Source organism: Filicampus tigris, chromosome 9, assembly GCF_054856515.1.
Source record: "Filicampus tigris isolate MCC_2025a chromosome 9, RoL_Ftig_1.0, whole genome shotgun sequence".
NCBI lineage: Eukaryota > Metazoa > Chordata > Actinopteri > Syngnathiformes > Syngnathidae > Filicampus > Filicampus tigris.
In genome coordinates this window covers 20,885,233-20,905,307 of record NC_141225.1, presented here as the reverse complement: position 1 = coordinate 20,905,307, position 20,075 = coordinate 20,885,233, and the positions used below count along the sequence as shown (strand labels likewise).

Here is a 20,075-nt window from a genome sequence, read left to right as displayed (position 1 = left end):
TAATGCATATAATTTTGTGATGGTTATTATTAAGCACTGTTTACATGTTCTCCCCTTTGGACATGTAAACCGTGCTTAATGATGAGCATTTAAGTTTTTTCTTCTTTTAAATTATTTTACTTCCTGCTAACATATTTGTGTTGTCTGTTTACTGTCTATGTTCAATAAACAACAAACAAACAAACAAACTAAATTATCTGTAACCATTTTCTACACTGCTTACCCTATCCAGCACAACAATTTTTTTAATTCTGAAAATTGTATTATTGTCACTATGATGTCTTAATAAATATATATATTTATTTACTTTTATATATTTTGTAACGTTTTGCCTTTAACTTGACCCCAGGAAGATGAGCTCTTGCATATTGCGATAGCTACAGTAATGGGGATCCAATAAATAACAACAGAAATGTCAAATAATTGCATTGACTCCCACTGGAACAATAAAATCTAGCTTATATACCAATTTATTTAAAAATTAGTGTGACAATGAGAGCCTGAGAGAGCGAGCATACAAAGTCAAGAAGGGGGAGTGATCAATGATGTGGGAGTGACTGTGAGGTTGAGTATAAACTGACCATGGATGCAATAAAAAACACTTCAGTGTTGCAGTATCTTGTGGTAGTGGGAGATAACGAGTGGGTAGCAACGCATAAAGAGGAACAGCAAGAACTCCCCTGAATCAAAAAGAATAATATAGGTAGGTGACATTTGAATAATTGTATAATGTCTGCTTTGATCATCTTGACCATGCATGCAAAGTTTATTTTGCTTTCCAATGCTGCCCCTCTACGTTTCAGAGAAATTGTTGCTCATGGAGGAAATGTAGAGTTTCAGCATTTTTTCTAATTTAATTTCTGATGCTGTCATTCCCTTCAGCTCTTCATTCTTCTGCAGGACAACCTTTGTGATGGAGAAAGCTGCAATGTTGCTCTTTTGTTGCTTCTTCATCTATATATCAGGATCCGAACTGTATCCCTCCATCAGGTAAGCTTTACCAAGATCATCTGAAGATGTGCAGCGTCATTGTGAAAGTAGTTTAAGATTCATTTTATAAGTCATAAAAGGTTGTGCAAGCAAAGACATTATTCTGTTGTAGCAAAGGATTTTTTTTTTTTACACCATTGCATATCAGAGCTGCACCCTCTGAAATTGTTATGCTAAAAGGGTCAGGATTTCTGCAATTGGACATTAATCTTGCTATTAGTTCCAAAATGTGTTATCTTTTTTTAAGTACAAGATTATTTGTGTGAAATATTCTTAGTCTTTGATGTGTCATCATTAAAACATTAAAAACATGTTACAGGAAATGTTAATATAATTGGAGGCAATTAATTTGCTACTTCATAGTTTATTGGTATTTCTCAGGTTTGGCCAGAGGGATACATCTATCCTGATGACATCTTCTCTAAAGAATCCAGAGCAGCTGGAAGACACAAGTTCTGCCCAAGAGAGAACAGACTTACGGTCAGTACCACACTCCCCTCCAGAAATATTGAAAAGTGGGCCAGACCTTTATTTTTGCAGTAGATGGCAAATGTTTGGATTTTATGAACATGAACCAAGAGAAGAGCAGTTCATCTGCCGCTTTTTCTTCTCATTGGTATTTGTGTGTGTGTGTGTGTGTGTGACTCTTTTAGTCTTTACTCTAGCAGTTAAAATGCATGCAGTTAAAATGCATGCTTTATATGGTTCGAGTCCAGAAATAGTCTTGGCCTGTCTAAAATACTTCACTTCCATTACAGTGTTCACATTATTTTTGCTAATGAAATTCTATTTTCTAGAGCCCCTGTCAGTGAGGGCCCTTAGCATTAGCAAATTATGCCATAAGTTAAAGAGTTATTCAAATTAATTATGGATGTGAGTGGAGTTTGCATCTATATCAGGGGGCACCAGGTAGCCCACAAGAACCATTTGAATAGCCCTCAGGCCTAATGTAAAATTAGCTCACCAGTCTGATCGTCTAAATCTTTTTGTGTGTGTTTTTATCTTTTTTTAAATACTGATAATGCCCCTTACATCGAACTTGTTTGTTGCTAATCATTGGTGTAAATTTGAAAACAACATTTTAAAACTTTATTTTATTCTGTAGACAGTACAATAGTTCAAAGGTCAATACTGTAGTGCATGACCAACCATAGCTTTGGTGCAGACAAGCTATCTGGCACAACACTGACATTTACCCCCGAATAATTTGATCAAATTTGTTATTTCAGGAGTGTCTATGAAACTGGTAGCCCTTTGTGTTATCAGTAATGAAGAAGTAGCTCTCGGTTTCAAAAAGGTTGGTGACCTCGATTTCTCTCTCTATACATAGAAGGTAAACTATTGTTATTTTTTGTGTATCTCATCTAATTTCAGCTTGGGTCGCCATGCTGATGCCATCTTTACAAACAGTTACAGGAAAGTGTTGGGACAAATATCAGCTAGGAAGTTTCTTCAGACCATCATGGGCAAACGACTCGGGTAGGTTTTACCTGGGGGGGATTAAAACTGTGTGAAATTCCAGCAGCTGAAAGCACAACAGAAGATATCATTCTGGCCATTGTGTGCCTGTGACAGTGAAACCTGAATCACCAGTGCTCTTTTTCCGCAGAGACGAGAGTGAGAGCTTTATGAAACGCCAGGCAGATATCTATGAGGGAACCTATAAAGAAGATCTGACGTCCATCCAGAGCAATCAGAGATACAGAGGACTTCACGAAATGCCATGAGGCTCAGGTAAACAGTTGTGATACTCCGTAGGAAACAGAGAACAGTGTGTCGGACTTTCTCGAACTCAACTCTTTGTTCCCTACAGACTGTGGAGCGGAGAGGACACACATAGACTGAAAGCAGAATGCGCTCATTCTCAAGACCATCAGTTTGTTTTCAGGGAGCTGCATTTCTTCACAAACAATATGATATGCTATATCTAATTCTCATCGAAGCTATGAGGAAAATCTTGCAGCAGTAACAAATTACAATATGATCCTGTGATCATGCTTTGCACTGATATTTCAACAATTTATGTACATTTACACTGTAGGTAAAAGCTAGAACAGTGATGCAATTAAATTATTCAATGTCATTCAACTGGTCTAAAAAAATGAGTACTTTCTACAAATATTTCAACAATTGAATGCTCTTCCACTAGATGGCAGAAGACTATCCATTCAACAAATTAAAGCTTTGTGTTTTAACAAAACACAGCCAGATTTTACACAGAGTACGATAATTTTTAGTAAATTGACTCATGATCCTGATCATTCCAGTATGCAGATGGTTCATCACGGGACTTACTTTCCAATTTAAACACGTCTTAACACAATCTTAAACACATTGCAAACGTATTTGAACAAAATACATTTAAATTTTAAAAAATAATTGAAGTTTAAGCCTTAAAATACCACTCCCACACGTTGCAGTCAAACTAAAAACATATTTTAACAATTTTTAACACAATGTGAACAATGCATTTCAACACAAAATCATTCAGCAGATAAATCTGCAGTCTAGAGGAACCGTGGTAGTGATTTCTGTGTATATAAGATCGAGTTTTTTGTTTTGTGGTGTGCTGTGAGAGTTTCTACTATATGTGCCTCAACTCAATAAAATAGATCCCAAGACAATGACTGAACCCTGAATTGCCTCCAGATTGGCATAAGGTAATTTCATGTCATAAAAGATAATCCCTTCAGGAGCTTTATTACACATATGCATTCTCTCATATTTACAAAAGACACAGCAACTGATTTCACCTCCATTTCTTTATTTCTTAATAAGAAAAAAACATGCCCTCAAATTCCCCATGTGCTATGAACAATTTATCTTGGGGGTGCAAATTTGTATCAAATAGGAAACAAACGGCCTTGACACACACTCAAACAGTTGGTACAATTTCAACTACTATACTGTCCAGTTGCAATGAGTTAGGATCAAATGTCAGATTTGCTGGCATGTCTGTAACCGTTGAGAGGTAAAATGAACTGAGAGGGTGGACGAAGGGTAATGTACAAAGAAACAACAGCAAGAGCCTTAATTCCACCAAGAACCCACAAAAATAAACACTTTAAAAAAAAAAAAATCAGAGCACACCGACAACAACACTGGCATGTTGTGCAACAAGTAAAATAATCTCACAGGAAGATGAAGTGCAATGATCGATAGCGTTGCAACACAGTAGAGCAGTCGGATAGAACTGGTCAGATCTCCAAGACCTTTTAGCTGTATTCCTTCCATTCAGCAACACATTCAATTGTTCTAAAGTGTGATGGGCTGTATTGGTGATCGACTCAAAGGGGGGAAACGTGTGCTCCTTCAGTGTCTTCCTTATTTTTTCTCAATTCTGTGGGGGGGAAAAGGAGAGCGCATTAACTGATTTCACCCAGTTTCTCCTCGGGAGCAAAACACACTGGCTTATTGATAAAATATAAAATAAAATAAAAAATAAAAAAAATAAAAATCAAGATTTGTGATGACTCCAGACCAAACATGCATTTAAATACACAGCAGGAAAAAAAAGAACCATAACCAATATCTAGGACGCAAACAATGCTGATGACTTTGGCTCACAACACACCAATCCTAAATCAGATGTGTCAAAATGGCAATGATAGAGTGTAAAAACAACGGGAGGGATGACAATACCGGAGTTGTTATGTTCATGGAATGCTAAGTGCAAGGCAAACCAGCAAGCTGGCGAGTAATATGAGAAAGCTAAATTGGGATGAGTTAAGCAGGAGCACCACACAGCCAAACATGCTGCCAGCCATGATACGGATGCACTGCAGATATAAAGCCCTTACTTGAGCTTGGGAGCACAACCAGCTCTTTTGTTACAAAACGGGCGCTTTATCGAAGGCTCCTATACTTTGCCAACCTACTACTTTGCTCGGCAGCAATCCTGAAAGAGGAGTAAAGAGACAGCGGCATATGGATAAAGGGGACCAAGACGGCAGTGACAGGAAATGAGGACATCCTCAGCGAGACCTCATTAGTTGGGAGTTGCCTACTTGCACGGAAAGGATTAAAAAGAGGGATAAGAAGAGGTCAAAGTGAAGCAAAAAGGAACATCTTCAAGCAGTGCCACAAGTCACAAATTGCTCACTCAGATACTTTATGGGCTCTACAAGAAATTACCCAATCACACCCTCTCTCTCAAAGTCAGGTGTCTTCCCTGAGGAAAAGCCTGGCACGAAGATCAAGCGTTGCGGGCCAAGCCACAAGGATAGCACTTTTCCTTATTTTGGACCAAAGAACTTTCAAATGGCCTCGGAGCACCAAAGTACTTCACATCTGAAGGACTCTTGATTACTCTCCCACTCCCTCTCAAGGATCAGGAACTCTAAGAAATCTTTTGTGCCAGTGCGCCATCAACACATTTACCTCTTCACGGCTTTCTGTGCCAGCATGCGGTTCCCGGCCAGGAATGTTATAGCGCCGATAATTGCCAGGTACTTAAGAGTCTGGAACATGTTCAAGTGGGTCCAGTAGACGTACATCAGACCCAGCAGAGCTGAAAAAATAAAATAACCAAGAGTGTTTGAACATGAACATCATAGGAAACAGCTTCTACCATGTGTAAATTACATTTATGCTTCTGAGTGTAATTGAAATAAATTCAAATGGTCCTCTTCATCATGCTGTTCACATTTTGACTTCATAAGACCAAATGGTCAAATGTTACGGGTCGTACCTTGCGTATTTCATTCTAAAATTGCTGAACACTAAATTGTTACAGACTTGAAGAGTGATTGTTCTGGATATTTAAAAAATGCAAATAAAATCACATTGCTCAAACAGGTTAAAAACGAGAACAAAATAGTAATTAAAACGTGTTTCATGCCAGAGAAAGATGTAGCGTTTTTACAGTGTTGCTTGTCCAATCGCACCCTTAAATTACCAGCACCCTGAGGTGACACTTTCATCTATGGGTGACAGTTATGTTGGCAGACATCACTACAAAAGGAACCAGGGAGCTTAGTAACTTAGCTTCACTGAGAAAAAAAAATTGCCAATTACGGTATAATATTTTTTTCCCAGCATATCAGTTTTCAGCCTTGGTTTCCCATTTTCGATTATGAACAAGAATTTGAATTTTGGTGCATGCTTTTTAAAAAGGAGACAAATTTGGGTTAAAATTTCAATAGCAACACGACTAAACGCACTGTATCATCACTGACTTATGACTGCCATACTGAGAAAAAAATGGGACTAAACAACAATGTTTTAAAGAGAGAGACCAACCTGCATGTCCAACATGGAAGAGGAGGGTGCTGGGAGAAAAGCTAAAGTTGGAAATGTTTGCCCCGAGCTTAATCCACTGAAAAGGAGAAATAAAATTGTGTCATTCTTGTCATATCAAAAAGATGCAAACAAAGTAGTCGAAAATGTGCTTACCACCTGTCAAACAGAGCTCTTTTTGTATCAATTAACCATTACTGGAATCTACAAACTTTGGTGAAAAGGATGCAAAATTGTGCTTGACATTCAAATTTACAAAGTACTGTATTCTATTTGATCTTCAGTTGATTAATGATTCACAAAATTGATGAACCGCTGTTCTAAATGTAAAAAACAGACACTTGGGCATCCAGCAATAACTCGGCTCCATGACAACATGTTCAATCAGTTTACTTGATGACCAAAAAAAAAAAAAAGATATGGAGCGCATTGCTACCAGGATGAGCAGAAGCAGTAGTGGCGACAGGACGAGTGCAGTGAACGCGTTGGAAACGACCGTTGGAGGCTTCTTCTCCGGTTCCCTGAATAAGTGCTGCAGAGGCAGGATAATGTTTAGAATTTCACCTTGTCATTCAGAAATTGAATTATGACACAGTGGCTTTACTTGGATCTCCGGTTTAGGTACGTAAAGAGTCTTGGGTTGAATGGTTGCTGGGGCTTCCTCGTCCGCAAACCTCAGCATGACGTCAGCCTTTGAGAGCAGACCAACGGCGAATGTCAATGTTAGGCATGATTGCTGAGATATAAGATCTACTGTCCGATAACGCCACTAACCACATTCCACAAGATGGGGTTCTCCAGTGTGGCATCCCCAACCATGAGATAGAGGGAATATGTACCGGAGATAAGCGCAAATTCCGTTTTACGCTCTGCTGCGTCCAGCTCAAACTTGTACAGACCCTTGGCATCGGGCTCAGCAACAAAAACAACCTCTTGGCCGGTTTTTTGATTGTGCAGCCGGACAAAAGTCTGCGAGAGAGAGAAAACGCATAACATAACGTGATGGGACTTTTGAGAGCTGAAATGTTCACGTCCTGCATTGATTAAATACCTGATGGGGCGTAAGTTCAATTCCAGTATTGACATCAACCAGCTGGAATGCCATGGCAAAGTTCTGGTGACTATCAGCGGTGAACGAGCTCTTGGCTTTGGAAGGATACTCGACCCTGGAGCGTTTTAAAACGACAATTAGTCACAGACTCCAGGTGGAAGGTCAAACGTGTATCAGTGTGCATTTCAAACCTTGTAGTCTTTGTGCCAATGCTCTGGTCTTTATCCACCACAGAGAGGTCCATATTGGTAACAGCCACCTCGGTCGACACTTTCACTTTGAGCTACAGGTGAACAGCATCACAACAGAAACGGCGAATGACAGTGAGTTTACGACCATCAAACGGGGACAAATCAAAGTAGTATTAGGGCCGTGCACAAATGACCGGTGGCAGATTTTAAAGGGAACATGTCATAAAAATTTTACTTTTATTGTCTTTACAGGTGCTCGCTTTGCTTGCACAAGTCATTGCACCGATGGATCTTCTAGCTGCACCCCCAGCCATAATGATAGCAAAAACTGTACTCTGTGTTGGTTACACAGTGGAGTGAGGCATGCAGTGTCACTAATTTTCATAAGACGGGACCACCTCTCAAAGCAGACTAAAAGTGCCAAAAACCGAGACATTGAAAGGAATGTTTCTCTTAATCTTAAATTTATTTTATTTTTTAAACCTTTCCAAAGCTGGGTCATTTGTACAAATTAGTCTAAGTGTAGGTACGTTTGTAAAATTAAAATGTATATATTTGTTTACATGAAAGCAGTATTGCCGGATATATCTTTTAAAGATCTTTTGAATTTCAGTCACCATATGTGAAATAATAGGTAAATAACACGAATAAACAGAATAACAATAATCAGCATATTTTCAATGAAACCGAAAATGGATTTTTGGGCCGTTATCAAACAAGTATTTTCGATGTCCAAATTTTGTCGGCATCCCCAATTAAAACAAATCAATAGAATCTCACCTCAACATGATTGGCAATCAAGCGGCTGTCACCAGTTACGGAAACTGTGAACTGGTAATATCCACTGGCTGGTTGCTGGGACATGAAGTTCAGTTCAAAGACACCACTGAAAAGCAGGAAATACTCATTTTACATACTTTTGTTCACGGTCAAAAGTAAATTACCGACCTACAGATCCTACCATAAATTACACTTAAAATGAATGTTCAATAAATCCCAATCTAAGACAACCATGTATGTAAAACACAAAACACATACACAGTCGAGTGAAAATGTGTCATTTATAGATAATTCTTTCTGACACCTACTCATTGAGAGTGAACGGTGCTTGACCGAGAATGATGCTCTTGGAGGCCACAGCATATGCAGATTCCACTTGCACATTGGCTGAGGCCAGAGGCTGAGACATGACATCAGTAACAAGGATCTGAACACGAGCGAGAGAAACACAATGACTGAGGTCATTCAACATGACACGCATAGAAAGACTGTGGTGGCATCCGGCGGCATTTGTACCTGCAGGGTTGGCTGGTTGTGCGACACAGTGGGCGGGCCATGAGTGTTGACCATCACTGGAACATGAAAACGGTTGTTGGACAGAGTGGCGGCAGCATTTGCCACGCTAAAGGCCTCAGCCAGAGAGTCCCAGGACTTCTTGCTGAAAATGGAGTTCACCAGCTGAATGACTTGGTCCTGTGGAAACAAGAAGGTCACCCCAGAATTTCAGTGACAAACATAAGGCACATTCAGCCTGTTGAGTTCTTTAATCCAGCCCAGCGTGATTACCAAATAATTAGTTGATTTTGTGTAAACACATTTTAAAATTATTTTGCATGGAAATGTAATGGAACAGTATTTTATACATTATGATACAGAATTGGATTATTCCAATTAAGCATCACCTGGTCACTTGGAACATCTGTATTTTAAAAAAAAAACAAATGTGGCCTGTAGCACAAAAATGCCCCCACCCATGGGCAAGACTGATTATCACCTGCACTGACTATTGGTGCCATTATTCGTCATTCATTTGATGCATTGGCAGTGGGTTCTTATGGGTTAAGAGAAACTGGGTAAACTTCAGGGAATTATTTATTAAGAGAGCATGGGAACTTTCAACTCCTTCACTTTTAGTTTAGTTTTTTTGCTACATAATAGAGATTAACATTTCAGTTGGACTGAAATTTGGGAAAAAATTATGGAGCAATGGCTTTGTTTGAGTTTTCATTAACCATTCCAAGACATGCTGTTGAGCCTTGGTGCTCCCTGCTTTTTTTGTTCAAATTCTAAAGCAAATATACATATTGTCGAAGATAAAAAGGGTAAAAAGGGAAGAAAAAAAACAACATTAAAATGATTCAAATTTGACAAATCAGCGGGAGTTTGTATGTTGTAATTTGGACATATATTTTACTTTCTACTGCAAATGAATATCGGCTCCAAATATCAGTTATTGGCCTAATTGACTACCAATAATAAGCATGGTATTGGCCCTGAAAAACAAAAGATGAAATACTGGCCCTGGAAAAAATTAAGTATATCAGTCTATCTCTGGCAAAGACATGCAACAAAACAATAAATCCTACCTGCTTGAGGGGTGGCTCCATATCCACATGATCCGACAGGGCATACGCAGCAGTTACAAACGTGGCAGTGGCCTCGAGTCCCTCTTCAAAATGGAGGAAGATACCACCAAGATCATCTAAACGTGCTGTCAGATCCTGAGAGTAAAAAAAAAAACAAAAAAAAACGACATGTGATGTGTTGCCAAAGACAAGTGCCACAGCACCACCTAGTGGATGTTAAACCCCTCACCTCAATTTCCTCAAGTATGCCTCCAAGTTCTGCCTGTTGAGAAAGGCGGGTGGCTGTTTGCAGAGCTAAGGTAATGCTGTGCAAAAAGTTAATTTTAAACACCAAAACAATCAGATCCTACAAACACGCGCATAGAAAACGCAACCACTCCATTTCCCAACACAACTTACGCCACGACATTGTCCTCCTTGTTGATGCGAGCTGTGAGCGCACCCACGACCTCCTGAGAAGTCAGAGGAAGCCCCAAAGAGCTAAGCGCGCTCACAGCCCGATGAATCTGAGACATGGTGGAGTCTTCACTGACAGCAGCCAGAAGGATGTCACGGGTTTCATTGGTCACATGGATCTAAGCAGTGGCGTGGCGAAAAAGGGTTAGGTCGTCAATAGGTTTGCATTACATCATCGATTTCTGGACATGGAACATTAACGGAACCTCATCTGCCCCAAAATCATACATTTTAAAAATGTTGTCTAAAATGGGTTTTGTAGTTTTGTGTCAGTGGCGAACAATGGGGTGCTTTGTAGGATAGTACACCTTTATGTGTTTGTGTTTTAGCATTTAATTGAAGTAAAGGTTGAGTCAATTGGGAGCCAATAGCTGTCTATTTTTAAGAAGCAGGGCCAAATCTGGCTCTGCAAAGACATGCAAAATTCCCATCCCTTGACTTTTTTACATCTTCACGGCATGATATGTGAAATAATGAGCTCGGGGTAGATGTGCACATACCTCACACCCGGATATGGCTCGGCTGGTCTCCGCAGCAAAGAAGACTGAGTCGACATTCGTGGGATCAAGCTCGGAATTTAGGAACTGGCACACTTCCTAAAAATTAACCATTCACTAATTTAAATCAAGGCAAAAATCAAACAATAATAAATGTCATGCAAAAAGTCTAAGACGTGACCAATCTTCCAGGATAAAAGTATGCCTAAGAGAATAAAAGAACGCTTTACGTGCCTTGTGATCGGGGACAGTGGCTCCAAGTTTGGAGAGGCCGACAACCGAGTAGTAGGCCGACTCCAGGTCTTCGAATGGCTCGCTAAGGAGAGTTTGAAGTCGAGCAATATCGGAGAGGGAAAGATAGTGACCTGGGGTGAGCGTCTGAGCTCCAACAAGAGCCAGACTGAGGAGCACCAATCCGAGATGCCCTGTGAACACACGGAAATCAAAGTTGACCTTCCACCGCATTTATCATATACGTTTAGTTGTGAGATGGTAGATAGAATGGTGCTTTTCATTTAGTCGCGCTTTCATTGCAGACGTCCGCTACACAATAAAAGCTAGCTAACGATAGTAGGAAGCGGCACTTTCATGCAGACGTCCGTGGGCTACTTTGTCATTTAGTCAGCGCAATGCAATACCTCATCGCATACTTAATTGGATGCTCATTAAATATATTATAAACTAAATAAATATATCACATTATATTATAAACTACTTCAATATATGCTAAAACAACGATTCATTCACTCACTGAACAGTTCCATGTCTGGCAGTCTAATGCAGCGTCACCAGAATGGACGATTATTTCCGGTGCACAGCCCGACCTTTGATAGATGTAATATCCGGTTTGCGTTTCACAATAATGGTAGAGTTTAACATTCATATGGACAATTCCTATCTTACGTCAAAATGGCAGTCAAGTTGGTGTATACAAACTCTCTGCCCATTTAACTTTGGGTCGTTGTCATTTGATTTGTGAGGATTCTTTAATTCAAAATGCGATGAAATGTCGTTTGACTACTCTAACAATCTGGCTGCAGCGGCAAAAGTGCGATTTTTAATCACACTCGAGAGCGACTCTTACCACTTAAGTGCTCATTACAAAGCACTGCGGCCCATTCCGAACCGTCCAGTCCCACTCTCTTCACTCATTCTCCAACGTTCACGGTCCACACAGTAATTGTGGTGTAACCTGTTTTAAGTTCATCACATTTTATTGCGAAAAGCCTCACAGGAAGTGCTTCTATGTGGTAGCCTGTGAGGAATGAAGACGACGTTTGAGTTGCTCTAAACGTCTCGCTTGAATCCCCGCGACAGTAATATGGAATAATTTTCCATTATGTTTTGGTTGGACGATCCAACCTCACAACAACGTCCATGCATGATTTGATGCGAGCTTTGTATGCAAAATGCCCGGATATTCGGAATTGTCCATTCGGATTTGTCCATACATTGTGGGGGTCATAACATGAATGATATCCAATGTTGAATGTTATCCAACCAATCTATATCTGTTGAAGTTGAAGACTTTTATATCATTTGTAGTTTTTGTGGCCAGTTGACACAAATTGTGTTTTTTGAGAGGATTCAGACGCAAAACAAGCTACAAAACCCTGGAAAGCAAATACTTCGTTCTCATTCAAGAATTTAAGCTTTTCTAACTTAAAACAAGACAAAAAAATGAAGCTCTGTACTTTGTAAACCTGCAGAAATTAAGTGCAAAGGACACAACTCAAGTTCTTGCAATCAAATCTAAACATTTGCATGACTTAGGGAAAAAAAAGTCGTTTCTTGCATGATGAATTTAATTTTGCATGTACGTACACTAAGGTTCTTATCATAAGATGACATTTTCCTCAACAATGTTCATATTCCATTTTTCTCTTAAATTCCTTTGAATTTACACCACATATGAAACCTAATGTTTTTGGAGAAACCACAACCTTTGCACAAGTGATTAGAATAATTACAAACACACACACACATGCAATGTAAAACCATTTTCATTGATTGCAAAAGTATCCAGGCATGATTTTTCTTAGTTGAATAGACAACTATTTACAAAGATGTTTTCCTGCTATTCTGACAAAATGTACTTACATAGGTTTCAGGCCTTAAAGTGGCCTTTGGAATTAGACAAAATCTAAAAGAATTTACATTTTGTGTCCCTGCAGAAGTTTTCCACTTAAGCTATAATGTAAACATGTTGACTACTAGTAAGTTGTTCCAACATGTTATAACATTTACAAGGCGCATACAGTACTTTTCTTCACAAAGGTACAAACGCAAACAACAGAACATTCTGTTGTGTTTGTGTAACAACGTGGTACAAAGGTGCAAATAGTCTCAGGACAACACCAGAGCTCTGTTTGGAGTGTGCAATGTTAAGGAGCGCAGGAAGCGCCTTGCTTTCTCCGTCATAATGACCTGATCTTTAGTTTGCCCACATGCAACTGCCTCCCATTCTTTGGACATCTAGCAAGAAAGAAAAAAAAAACGCATTAGGCCATATTAGATACTTTTCCAATGGAAAATAAAATGTAAAAAAATATCTGGAGATGGAACTTGCCGGAATGGGGGGAACCACACTGGGAAAAATAGCGCTGTCACTTGGCCCCAAAAGGAATCCCTGATCCAAAATATTTTCATGGGTTTTACGACAACATGACGATCTTATATCAACAGTCATAGGTTCTTCCTGTGAGCAAGGGAAACAAAAAACATGAATCAATTATGTCAAATGACATGCAGGATAAAGAGCATGTTTTTTTTTTTGCAGTACTTACCTTGATGAAATGTTTGACTTCAGTCTTAGACTTGCGTTTGGACTTGGGCATCACTTGGCAGTCATCTAGTGCCAATGACTTCCGGACTTTCTTCATAGGAGGGCGATGCTGGGAACAAAACCAAATGAACAAGTCCAAATGATCAATTAAGTTTCCTCACTGGGTAAGGATTTCTTTAAAAAAATAAATAAATAAATACATTTTTAAAAAGCCTTTCAGAAATAAAGTGGACTCCCACCATGACTTGTATATAATAGTGAAAATCTGCAAATATTTGACGCTGCATTATAACTACCCCAAAAAAAACAAAACCTGTTAACATAAAAAAGCAGAGGATCGGGTCAAAACAAAAAAGAGAAAAGGTCCAACGGGGGATAGGTTCCAAAAAAAATGTTTAAAAATTCACAGATAGGTGAATTCGCAAATGCCGAGCCTCGGATAAGTGAGGGTCCAGTGTAAACGAGTATACTGTATGACAAAGGATTTAACACTTTTCTTGCCTTTATGAAATTGTTTCCTGACCAAACATTGCCATTCCAACATGGGAACTTGAAGCAAATATAAAAAGTCTACACACCTGAGTTAATTTTTTTTATTAAAAAAAAAAAACAGGACAAATCAATTCAAAGCTTTTCCTACCATGAAAGTGACCTATGTCCTGTAGAAATCAATTGTTTTTTGGGAAAAATATTTGAGTGGGGGAAGTAAAAATTAAAAAGCATCTTATAACTGGGACGTGACTGTAATCCGTTTTCACCAATCGCATTTCAATTCATATTAAAACGAAGTCAGCACACAGCTGACACCATTTAAATTGCCTCTGATTAGACCCAAATGAAGTCCAGCTGTTCTAGTAGCTTTTACTGACATTTCTTTTCGCTTTTTAGCGGAACCCCGAAAGTTTTGTTTTAACACTGAATGCAATTTGAAACTGCTCATAGTTCTCTCTGTCTTGTCACATGGCATTCAGTGTTAGAACAAAACTTTCAGGGTTCTGTAGGAAAGCAAAACACAATGTTGGGAAAAGCCTTCTAAGACACCTGAACTTTAGTAAACATGAGTTGGAATGCAGCAATATTATATTGTAAAACCCCGGTTATTATGAATAGTGCATTTGGCTCTCTAACACACTCATATGAAGTCCAACAACGGTACATATGTGATCGAACAAAATCATCAAAGTTACCACTGTTTTGCGTCTTTGCTCAGGAACAGCTGGAAGTTGAACCGCCAAGTCAATTCCCACGTCTCTGAAGATCACTTCATTAATGTCATCCTCAAGGTTCGGAGTCGGAGGCTGAACAAAAGAACACAAAACATTATATAGCAGGGGTCATAATAGGTAGGCACACACCTGATTCAAATGATCAGGATCGTTATCCAGCTTCGGCAGACCCTGCTGATTATCTGATCATTTGAATCAGGTGTGTTGCAGCAGGGAGAGATGGATACAACAGGCAAGACACCGGCCCTCGAGGAATAGGATTGAAGACCCTTGCTTGACACAGTGATGCCGGTTTTTGATACACTGCCGCCTGAGTGACCAAAGGTCACGGGCATTTAATGTGGGTTTTCGTCTTTGCCGCTTAGGTGCAGAGATTTCTCCAGATTCTCTTAATCTATTATTGACAGGGATTTGCAAATCGTTGACATAACCTTACCAGAGGTTGCAAGGGGCCGTATTTCTCCATGGCATTTTTGAACGGTGTTGGAGTGCGTGGCATCGTGCAGAGCTCCGACTTGTGGTTGGGTGTAACAAATCTGCACAAAGACAAAACGGTGACTACCTGACACGAAGAAATGTACATCAAAACATCAGATAAGCATACAGTAGGTCATCAGAGCTGAGCACTTACGCAGAGTTTTCCTTCCGATTGATCGGGGTCTTGTCCCTTTGCAGAGGTGTGGTAACGATGGCTTTCTGGCTGCACACTGGGGTGGATGTGAGCGATGGGTTCTCCAAGTCATGACTGTCCTGCTTCGTCCACATGTTCAGAAACTGAGGCAACATTTGGAAGTTGGAAGCATGTTGACCTTAATGGACAATAGCATCACCGTAGCCAGAGGAAAATGACTTACTTGCGAGGGTGAAAAGGGCAATATCTTTACCGGTGTGCTCTTTGGCGTCATTAAGCTATTAGCATCAGGAGACAAGCGTCTCCGACTTCGATGACTCAATATGGATGGAGGTGTGATCCCACCAGGAGAGATCGGTATGAGTTCTCCTTTGCTGCCTTTGCTTAACTCCTGCAGGGCACTGCCTTCAAGACGGAATTGGTGCCGTTCTGGGCTTGGGCTCTCTTCAGGCAGGTCGAATGCTGCTAGGTTACACCAGCCATCAATGTCCTATCGTACAAAAAAAACATTTTGCATAAACACATTTATGAACAAATCAAAATCACCAATCCCCCCAAAAAAGTTAAAATAGCAACAATTGTGATGGCAGAAGACTAGCCCTGTGTATTTCCAATTTAGAGATGGATGGAATTTTATTAAATACTACTTAAATAGGAAATCAACCAAAACACATTTTTTGGAAGAATATGTTCCCAGCAGGCCCACTAGTTGAAACACGGCTTTCTGATTAATATTTCGTTTATGGTATATGAGTTAGTTTCTGTCATTTTCAGTCGACAGAAGAGACAAAATGGTCGCCCCCAGAGATGGCTAAAACGGATGGATTAACTCTTATCCCACAAACGCAGTATTTATCAGAATGCCTTGTTTCAACTAGTGGGCTTACACAGAACATATTCTTGAAAAGAAAAATGCTTGGGTTGACTTGGCCTTTAAATAACAAAAGTCAAACTTTATTAAGAGGGGACTTTGGAGCCCTGGATTGAGACTGTACTTTTAACATGGTGTTAAAATGTGTTGCTCTGCTTGGATATTAAGTATTCCTACCCCATCCACCATATCCAGGACCTCCCTCAATACAGGCCCCGCAGGGGAGAGAAATCCAGAGTTGTCCACAACCCAGTTCACACAATTAATCTCTCCTGTGTTGTCTGCTTCTGACAGAAGACTTAAACTGTCCTTTGGAGAGGACACAACCCGGGAAGAACCCGCCTCGTCATCACCATTAACAGTGGGTAAGTCTGACATTCCCTGCAATGTGTCAAGATATAGACATTTAGAGACACTGACAGTATACTGCAGATTGACTTTGTGAAATTACAAATATAATACAGAATTTACCCACGGGACATGCTAAACAAAATGTATGAGTAGCTGCTTACTTGGGGGGGTGTTTCCTGCTCTGAGTCCGGGTCAGCATGATCTTGAGCATTGGGCACCTGCATAATCAAAATATTAACATTAGAGGGGTGTAAGACTGAATATAAAAGTATAATAATGTATTCATGTCATCATTTCAGAAAACACCCCACCTGTATATCTTTCACATGGGCGAGTAGCTCCTCAAGCTCACAGGGTTTAAAATCCTCTCTTGAGTAGAAGCCCATTTCTACTTTGCGCTTAATGGTCGAGTTCCAGTGATTCTTCACTGCGTTATCAGTCCTGTTTGATAATATTCGCACAGAGTATGTAAAAGAGCCTTGAAAAAACTCAACAATTTCAAAGCGTTGACCACAGCAAACTTACCTTCCTGGCAATAGCTTTGAAATCTCAGCCCAGCGATTTCCAAGGATGCAATGAGCCTTATAGATGATGAGGTCTTCCTCAGCCGTCCATGAAGACTTCTTAACGCAGGGGTTGAGATGGTTGTGCCAACGCTCTCGACACTGCTTCCCAACCCGACCCTTCAGATGCTTGGCTACCACACTCCATTGTTTGTTACCATAGAGATTTACGAGCTCTATGACCTGAGGAGCACAATGCATGGAATGTAACATACAAGTATCTTTCTGTGTACCAAATAACAACCTACCTTGTCATCTTCTTCTTTTGTCCAAGGGCCTTTAATTAGATCTGGATCCAAAACCTTAAACCAACGGTGCTGACATTGGTGTTCAGTGCGATTCTAAACGTGAAATAAACAAAGTCATTTGGATATCAATAGAACCTTGCACACATCAATTAAGGTTATCTACGGTTTAAAGCGTATTAATAATTTAAAAAAAAAAAAAAAAAACTCACTGGTATATGGGTGGCTACATTTTTCCAATCATTCTGTCCCAGTTCTTGAACCAGTGCCTTTAGCTTCTCATCCTGTAGGCGATCAAGAATGTTTAGTCTCACTAAAGAGTCCCAAATTCTGTAACAAGATGTGAATGTATTCAAAGATTGTGAACATTGTGTCAGATCACCTCCTCTTGTGTCCACTTTATTTTCACTTTGCCACCATCTCTCTGCTCTGCAACATCCGAATCAGTGTCAGGATGCTGGTTGTCCTCCCCCTCCTCACTGAAGAAAAAAAAAAAAAAAAAACACTGATTCAACTCTCAGCTCAAATTAGTTTGATTTAAACAGCACTTTTAGAACAACCATAGCGGAAACAAAGTGCTGTATATAAATACAAATCAAACATAAAATGATTTAGCCTAACAACATTTAGAAACACTAAAGCAATATCAAAGTTAAAACAATAAATAAATAAGACACTAAAACAACAGCAGAATGTCAAGCTGTGTTAAACACTAAGGAATACAATTGGGGTTTTGAGGAGGGTTTTAAAAATAGGTTGTGAGGGTGCATTGAAAAACCGCACTGATTTGCTCAGCTGATTTAAAATCATTGCCCAACTTAAAACTTTGAGACAGTTGGCTTTACAAAGTGTGCCTAGGGGCCCAAGTCACCAGGGAGGGACCAAACACCATCACTTCCGTTTTCTTCAATTGAAGGCCATCCAAATGTCAATGTCTTAAAGACATAATAAGAGTGGCAAGGGAGAAGGCATCTTTCAGTCAGGCACATAAATCTGACTGTCATCAGCATACGATGGAAGAAAATCCTGTACTTTGCCCTAAAATTAAACATCGTGGATCAGAGCGGGACTCAGAACTCCAGGGGCTTACACAGCTGTCTGCAAGATAGGAACTAAACAAATCCAGAGCATGATCACTTACATTACAGTATGTCCACAAGGAGCTGTAAGCGAGCCAATAAGATATTGTAGGACCACAGTGCGAAACCAGTAGTACCAGTACCAGTAGTCTTCAAGAGTCATTTTCCAGGTGAATGTCAATGAAAACTAATAATAAAGCTAACTGTGCTATGCACTGTTTTAAAACCAGACTGGAAGATCTCCAGCCTGTCATGTTCATCCAGGAATAACTAAGTCTACACGACTTTTTCCAGGATTTTTGACATCAGAGTTAACTTTGAGATTTACTTGCACATTACGATCAATGCCAGGTTTTTTTAAGCAGGTATTGTACCAATTCATGGTTAAAACTTTGAGGAATAACACCATATGATTGCAGATTGCTTTTAATAATAGCCAGCGGAGACTTTAAAAAAACATTGTTTAAAAAGTGAGGAAGGCTAGAGTCCTAAGGAGAACCTGATAGCTTGATCTGGCCAACTACAACTTCTAAAACATGAAAGAAACGGCTCAAATACCATCAAACAAGAATCAGAGGGGTCAACTGATACCGCTGAGGTGGAAAAGTCGAACAGACGAAAACAAGCAAAAAAAAAGTTTCATTTCGCTATCTTAGTTATATTTCGATGCAGAACATAAACAATTGTTATTATCGGTTAAATCAGAACAACACGTCAAAGACTTGGCGTTTGGGTTAGGATTTGGATTAACTGATTCGGTGAACCCACAGAAGAATCGCGAAGGAAATTAAGGAAATGTGCAACGCTGGAGCCTGCTGGTCCGGCCGGAAAAGGCGGCATGCCAAGCAGTCAATGAGGTCAAATATGCTCCAACATAACGCACACGTTACAAAAGTCAATCAGATGTCTTACTCGTAACGTCGACACGTAAACTTTGCCGGATGTCAAAGAAATAGTGTCGATTATACACAGTTAATTTCAATAACAACGATCGGATTCTTACCCGCGCGGCCACCAGGACATTTCCCCCCTGTTTTTCTGTTGTTGATGATCCGACGGCTTATTCCGCAGCCCTTGCACGTCATGTGCAGAAATGTTCCGATTGATTTTTGATGCACTGTTTTTATGAAGCGGTCAGATGTTGATTTTGTTTGCAGGCTTGGTGCTGTTGTGCTCAAGTCTTTAGCACCGAGTGAGACAGCTAACAGCTCTGCGCGCGCGCCCGCCCGCCTGTCTTGTCTATCCGCGCTGCTGGATTTCTATCTCGCGCCCTTCCTTCGACGTTGAACGCGCAGTGACGTCATGCGCAGTACATATGCGCGTTGACGCATGCCGTGCAACGACCAAGGGTTGAATCATGTGCTGTACTGGGTTTTGGTGGTCAAACACCATGTACGCCTTTTATTTGATGTGCTTGATAGCCACCTAAAACGTGTACTAGTATGTATTTTGTTCTCACTCGTAAGACACCGTCGGCTTGCTGGTAGAGGTGAGGCAAAACTGCACTAGTTGACAAATGCGCATTACTAGTGAAG

General features: G+C 40.0%; 3 protein-coding genes across 6 annotated transcripts; 1 reads left to right on the top strand and 2 right to left on the bottom strand.

The window, feature by feature from the left end:
* The first annotated feature begins 393 nt into the window (after window positions 1–393).
* On the top strand, window positions 394–3,681 carry ghrh (growth hormone releasing hormone). Of its 3 annotated transcripts, none has more exons than XM_086040861.1 (6): window positions 394–703; window positions 901–990; window positions 1,372–1,470; window positions 2,365–2,469; window positions 2,600–2,724; window positions 2,804–3,681. In XM_086040861.1, exons 2-5 carry the CDS (start codon window positions 914–916, stop codon window positions 2,715–2,717), a joined length of 399 nt encoding a protein of 132 aa, XP_085896987.1. In that variant the 5' UTR covers window positions 394–703; window positions 901–913; the 3' UTR covers window positions 2,718–2,724; window positions 2,804–3,681. The 3 variants fall into 3 exon arrangements, with proteins under 3 accessions (XP_085896987.1, XP_085896985.1, XP_085896986.1); XM_086040859.1 differs by having other exon boundaries at window positions 883–990; window positions 2,804–3,680; XM_086040860.1 differs by lacking the exon at window positions 394–703 and having other exon boundaries at window positions 788–990.
* Window positions 3,682–3,737: 56 nt separating this feature from the next.
* On the bottom strand, window positions 3,738–11,684 carry rpn2 (ribophorin II). Of its 2 annotated transcripts, XM_086040856.1 has the most exons (18): window positions 11,541–11,684; window positions 11,020–11,214; window positions 10,793–10,884; window positions 10,236–10,411; window positions 10,066–10,141; window positions 9,837–9,971; window positions 8,767–8,943; window positions 8,559–8,677; window positions 8,251–8,356; window positions 7,471–7,562; window positions 7,280–7,394; window positions 7,003–7,197; window positions 6,833–6,919; window positions 6,665–6,760; window positions 6,232–6,307; window positions 5,371–5,500; window positions 4,791–4,888; window positions 3,738–4,330 (listed from the first exon to the last, which is right to left on the bottom strand). In XM_086040856.1, exons 1-17 carry the CDS (start codon window positions 11,551–11,553, stop codon window positions 4,837–4,839), a joined length of 1,932 nt encoding a protein of 643 aa, XP_085896982.1. In that variant the 5' UTR covers window positions 11,554–11,684; the 3' UTR covers window positions 3,738–4,330; window positions 4,791–4,836. The 2 variants fall into 2 exon arrangements, with proteins under 2 accessions (XP_085896982.1, XP_085896983.1); XM_086040857.1 differs by lacking the exon at window positions 4,791–4,888.
* Window positions 11,685–12,889: 1,205 nt separating this feature from the next.
* On the bottom strand, window positions 12,890–19,813 carry mybl2b (MYB proto-oncogene like 2b). The gene is made up of 15 exons (XM_086040858.1): window positions 19,544–19,813; window positions 17,844–17,940; window positions 17,674–17,745; window positions 17,465–17,557; window positions 17,179–17,399; window positions 16,965–17,094; window positions 16,815–16,871; window positions 16,480–16,683; window positions 15,655–15,921; window positions 15,432–15,574; window positions 15,237–15,336; window positions 14,762–14,872; window positions 13,576–13,683; window positions 13,359–13,487; window positions 12,890–13,264 (listed from the first exon to the last, which is right to left on the bottom strand). Exons 1-15 carry the CDS (start codon window positions 19,561–19,563, stop codon window positions 13,136–13,138), a joined length of 1,881 nt encoding a protein of 626 aa, XP_085896984.1. The 5' UTR covers window positions 19,564–19,813; the 3' UTR covers window positions 12,890–13,135.
* Between the last annotated feature and the right edge of the window lie 262 nt (window positions 19,814–20,075).

Excerpts from the sequence above, each read along its gene's own strand:
- mybl2b (XM_086040858.1), bottom strand. The coding sequence starts at position 19,563 with ATGTCCTGGTGGCCGCGCGG. Across the intron at positions 15,922-16,479 it reads TCCTGGATATGGTGGATGGG|GACATTGATGGCTGGTGTAA; the intron begins GTAGGAATACTT and ends TTTGTACGATAG. Across the intron at positions 13,265-13,358 it reads GTGTGGTTCCCCCCATTCCG|ATGTCCAAAGAATGGGAGGC; the intron begins GCAAGTTCCATC and ends CTTTCTTGCTAG.
- ghrh (XM_086040861.1), top strand. The coding sequence starts at position 914 with ATGGAGAAAGCTGCAATGTTGCTCTTTTGTTGCTTCTTCATCTATATA. Across the intron at positions 991-1,371 it reads GAACTGTATCCCTCCATCAG|GTTTGGCCAGAGGGATACAT; the intron begins GTAAGCTTTACC and ends GGTATTTCTCAG. Across the intron at positions 2,470-2,599 it reads ATCATGGGCAAACGACTCGG|AGACGAGAGTGAGAGCTTTA; the intron begins GTAGGTTTTACC and ends CTTTTTCCGCAG.
- rpn2 (XM_086040856.1), bottom strand. Across the intron at positions 10,142-10,235 it reads AAGGAGGACAATGTCGTGGC|CATTACCTTAGCTCTGCAAA; the intron begins GTAAGTTGTGTT and ends CTTTTTGCACAG. Across the intron at positions 8,678-8,766 it reads ACAACCAGCCAACCCTGCAG|ATCCTTGTTACTGATGTCAT; the intron begins GTACAAATGCCG and ends GCTCGTGTTCAG.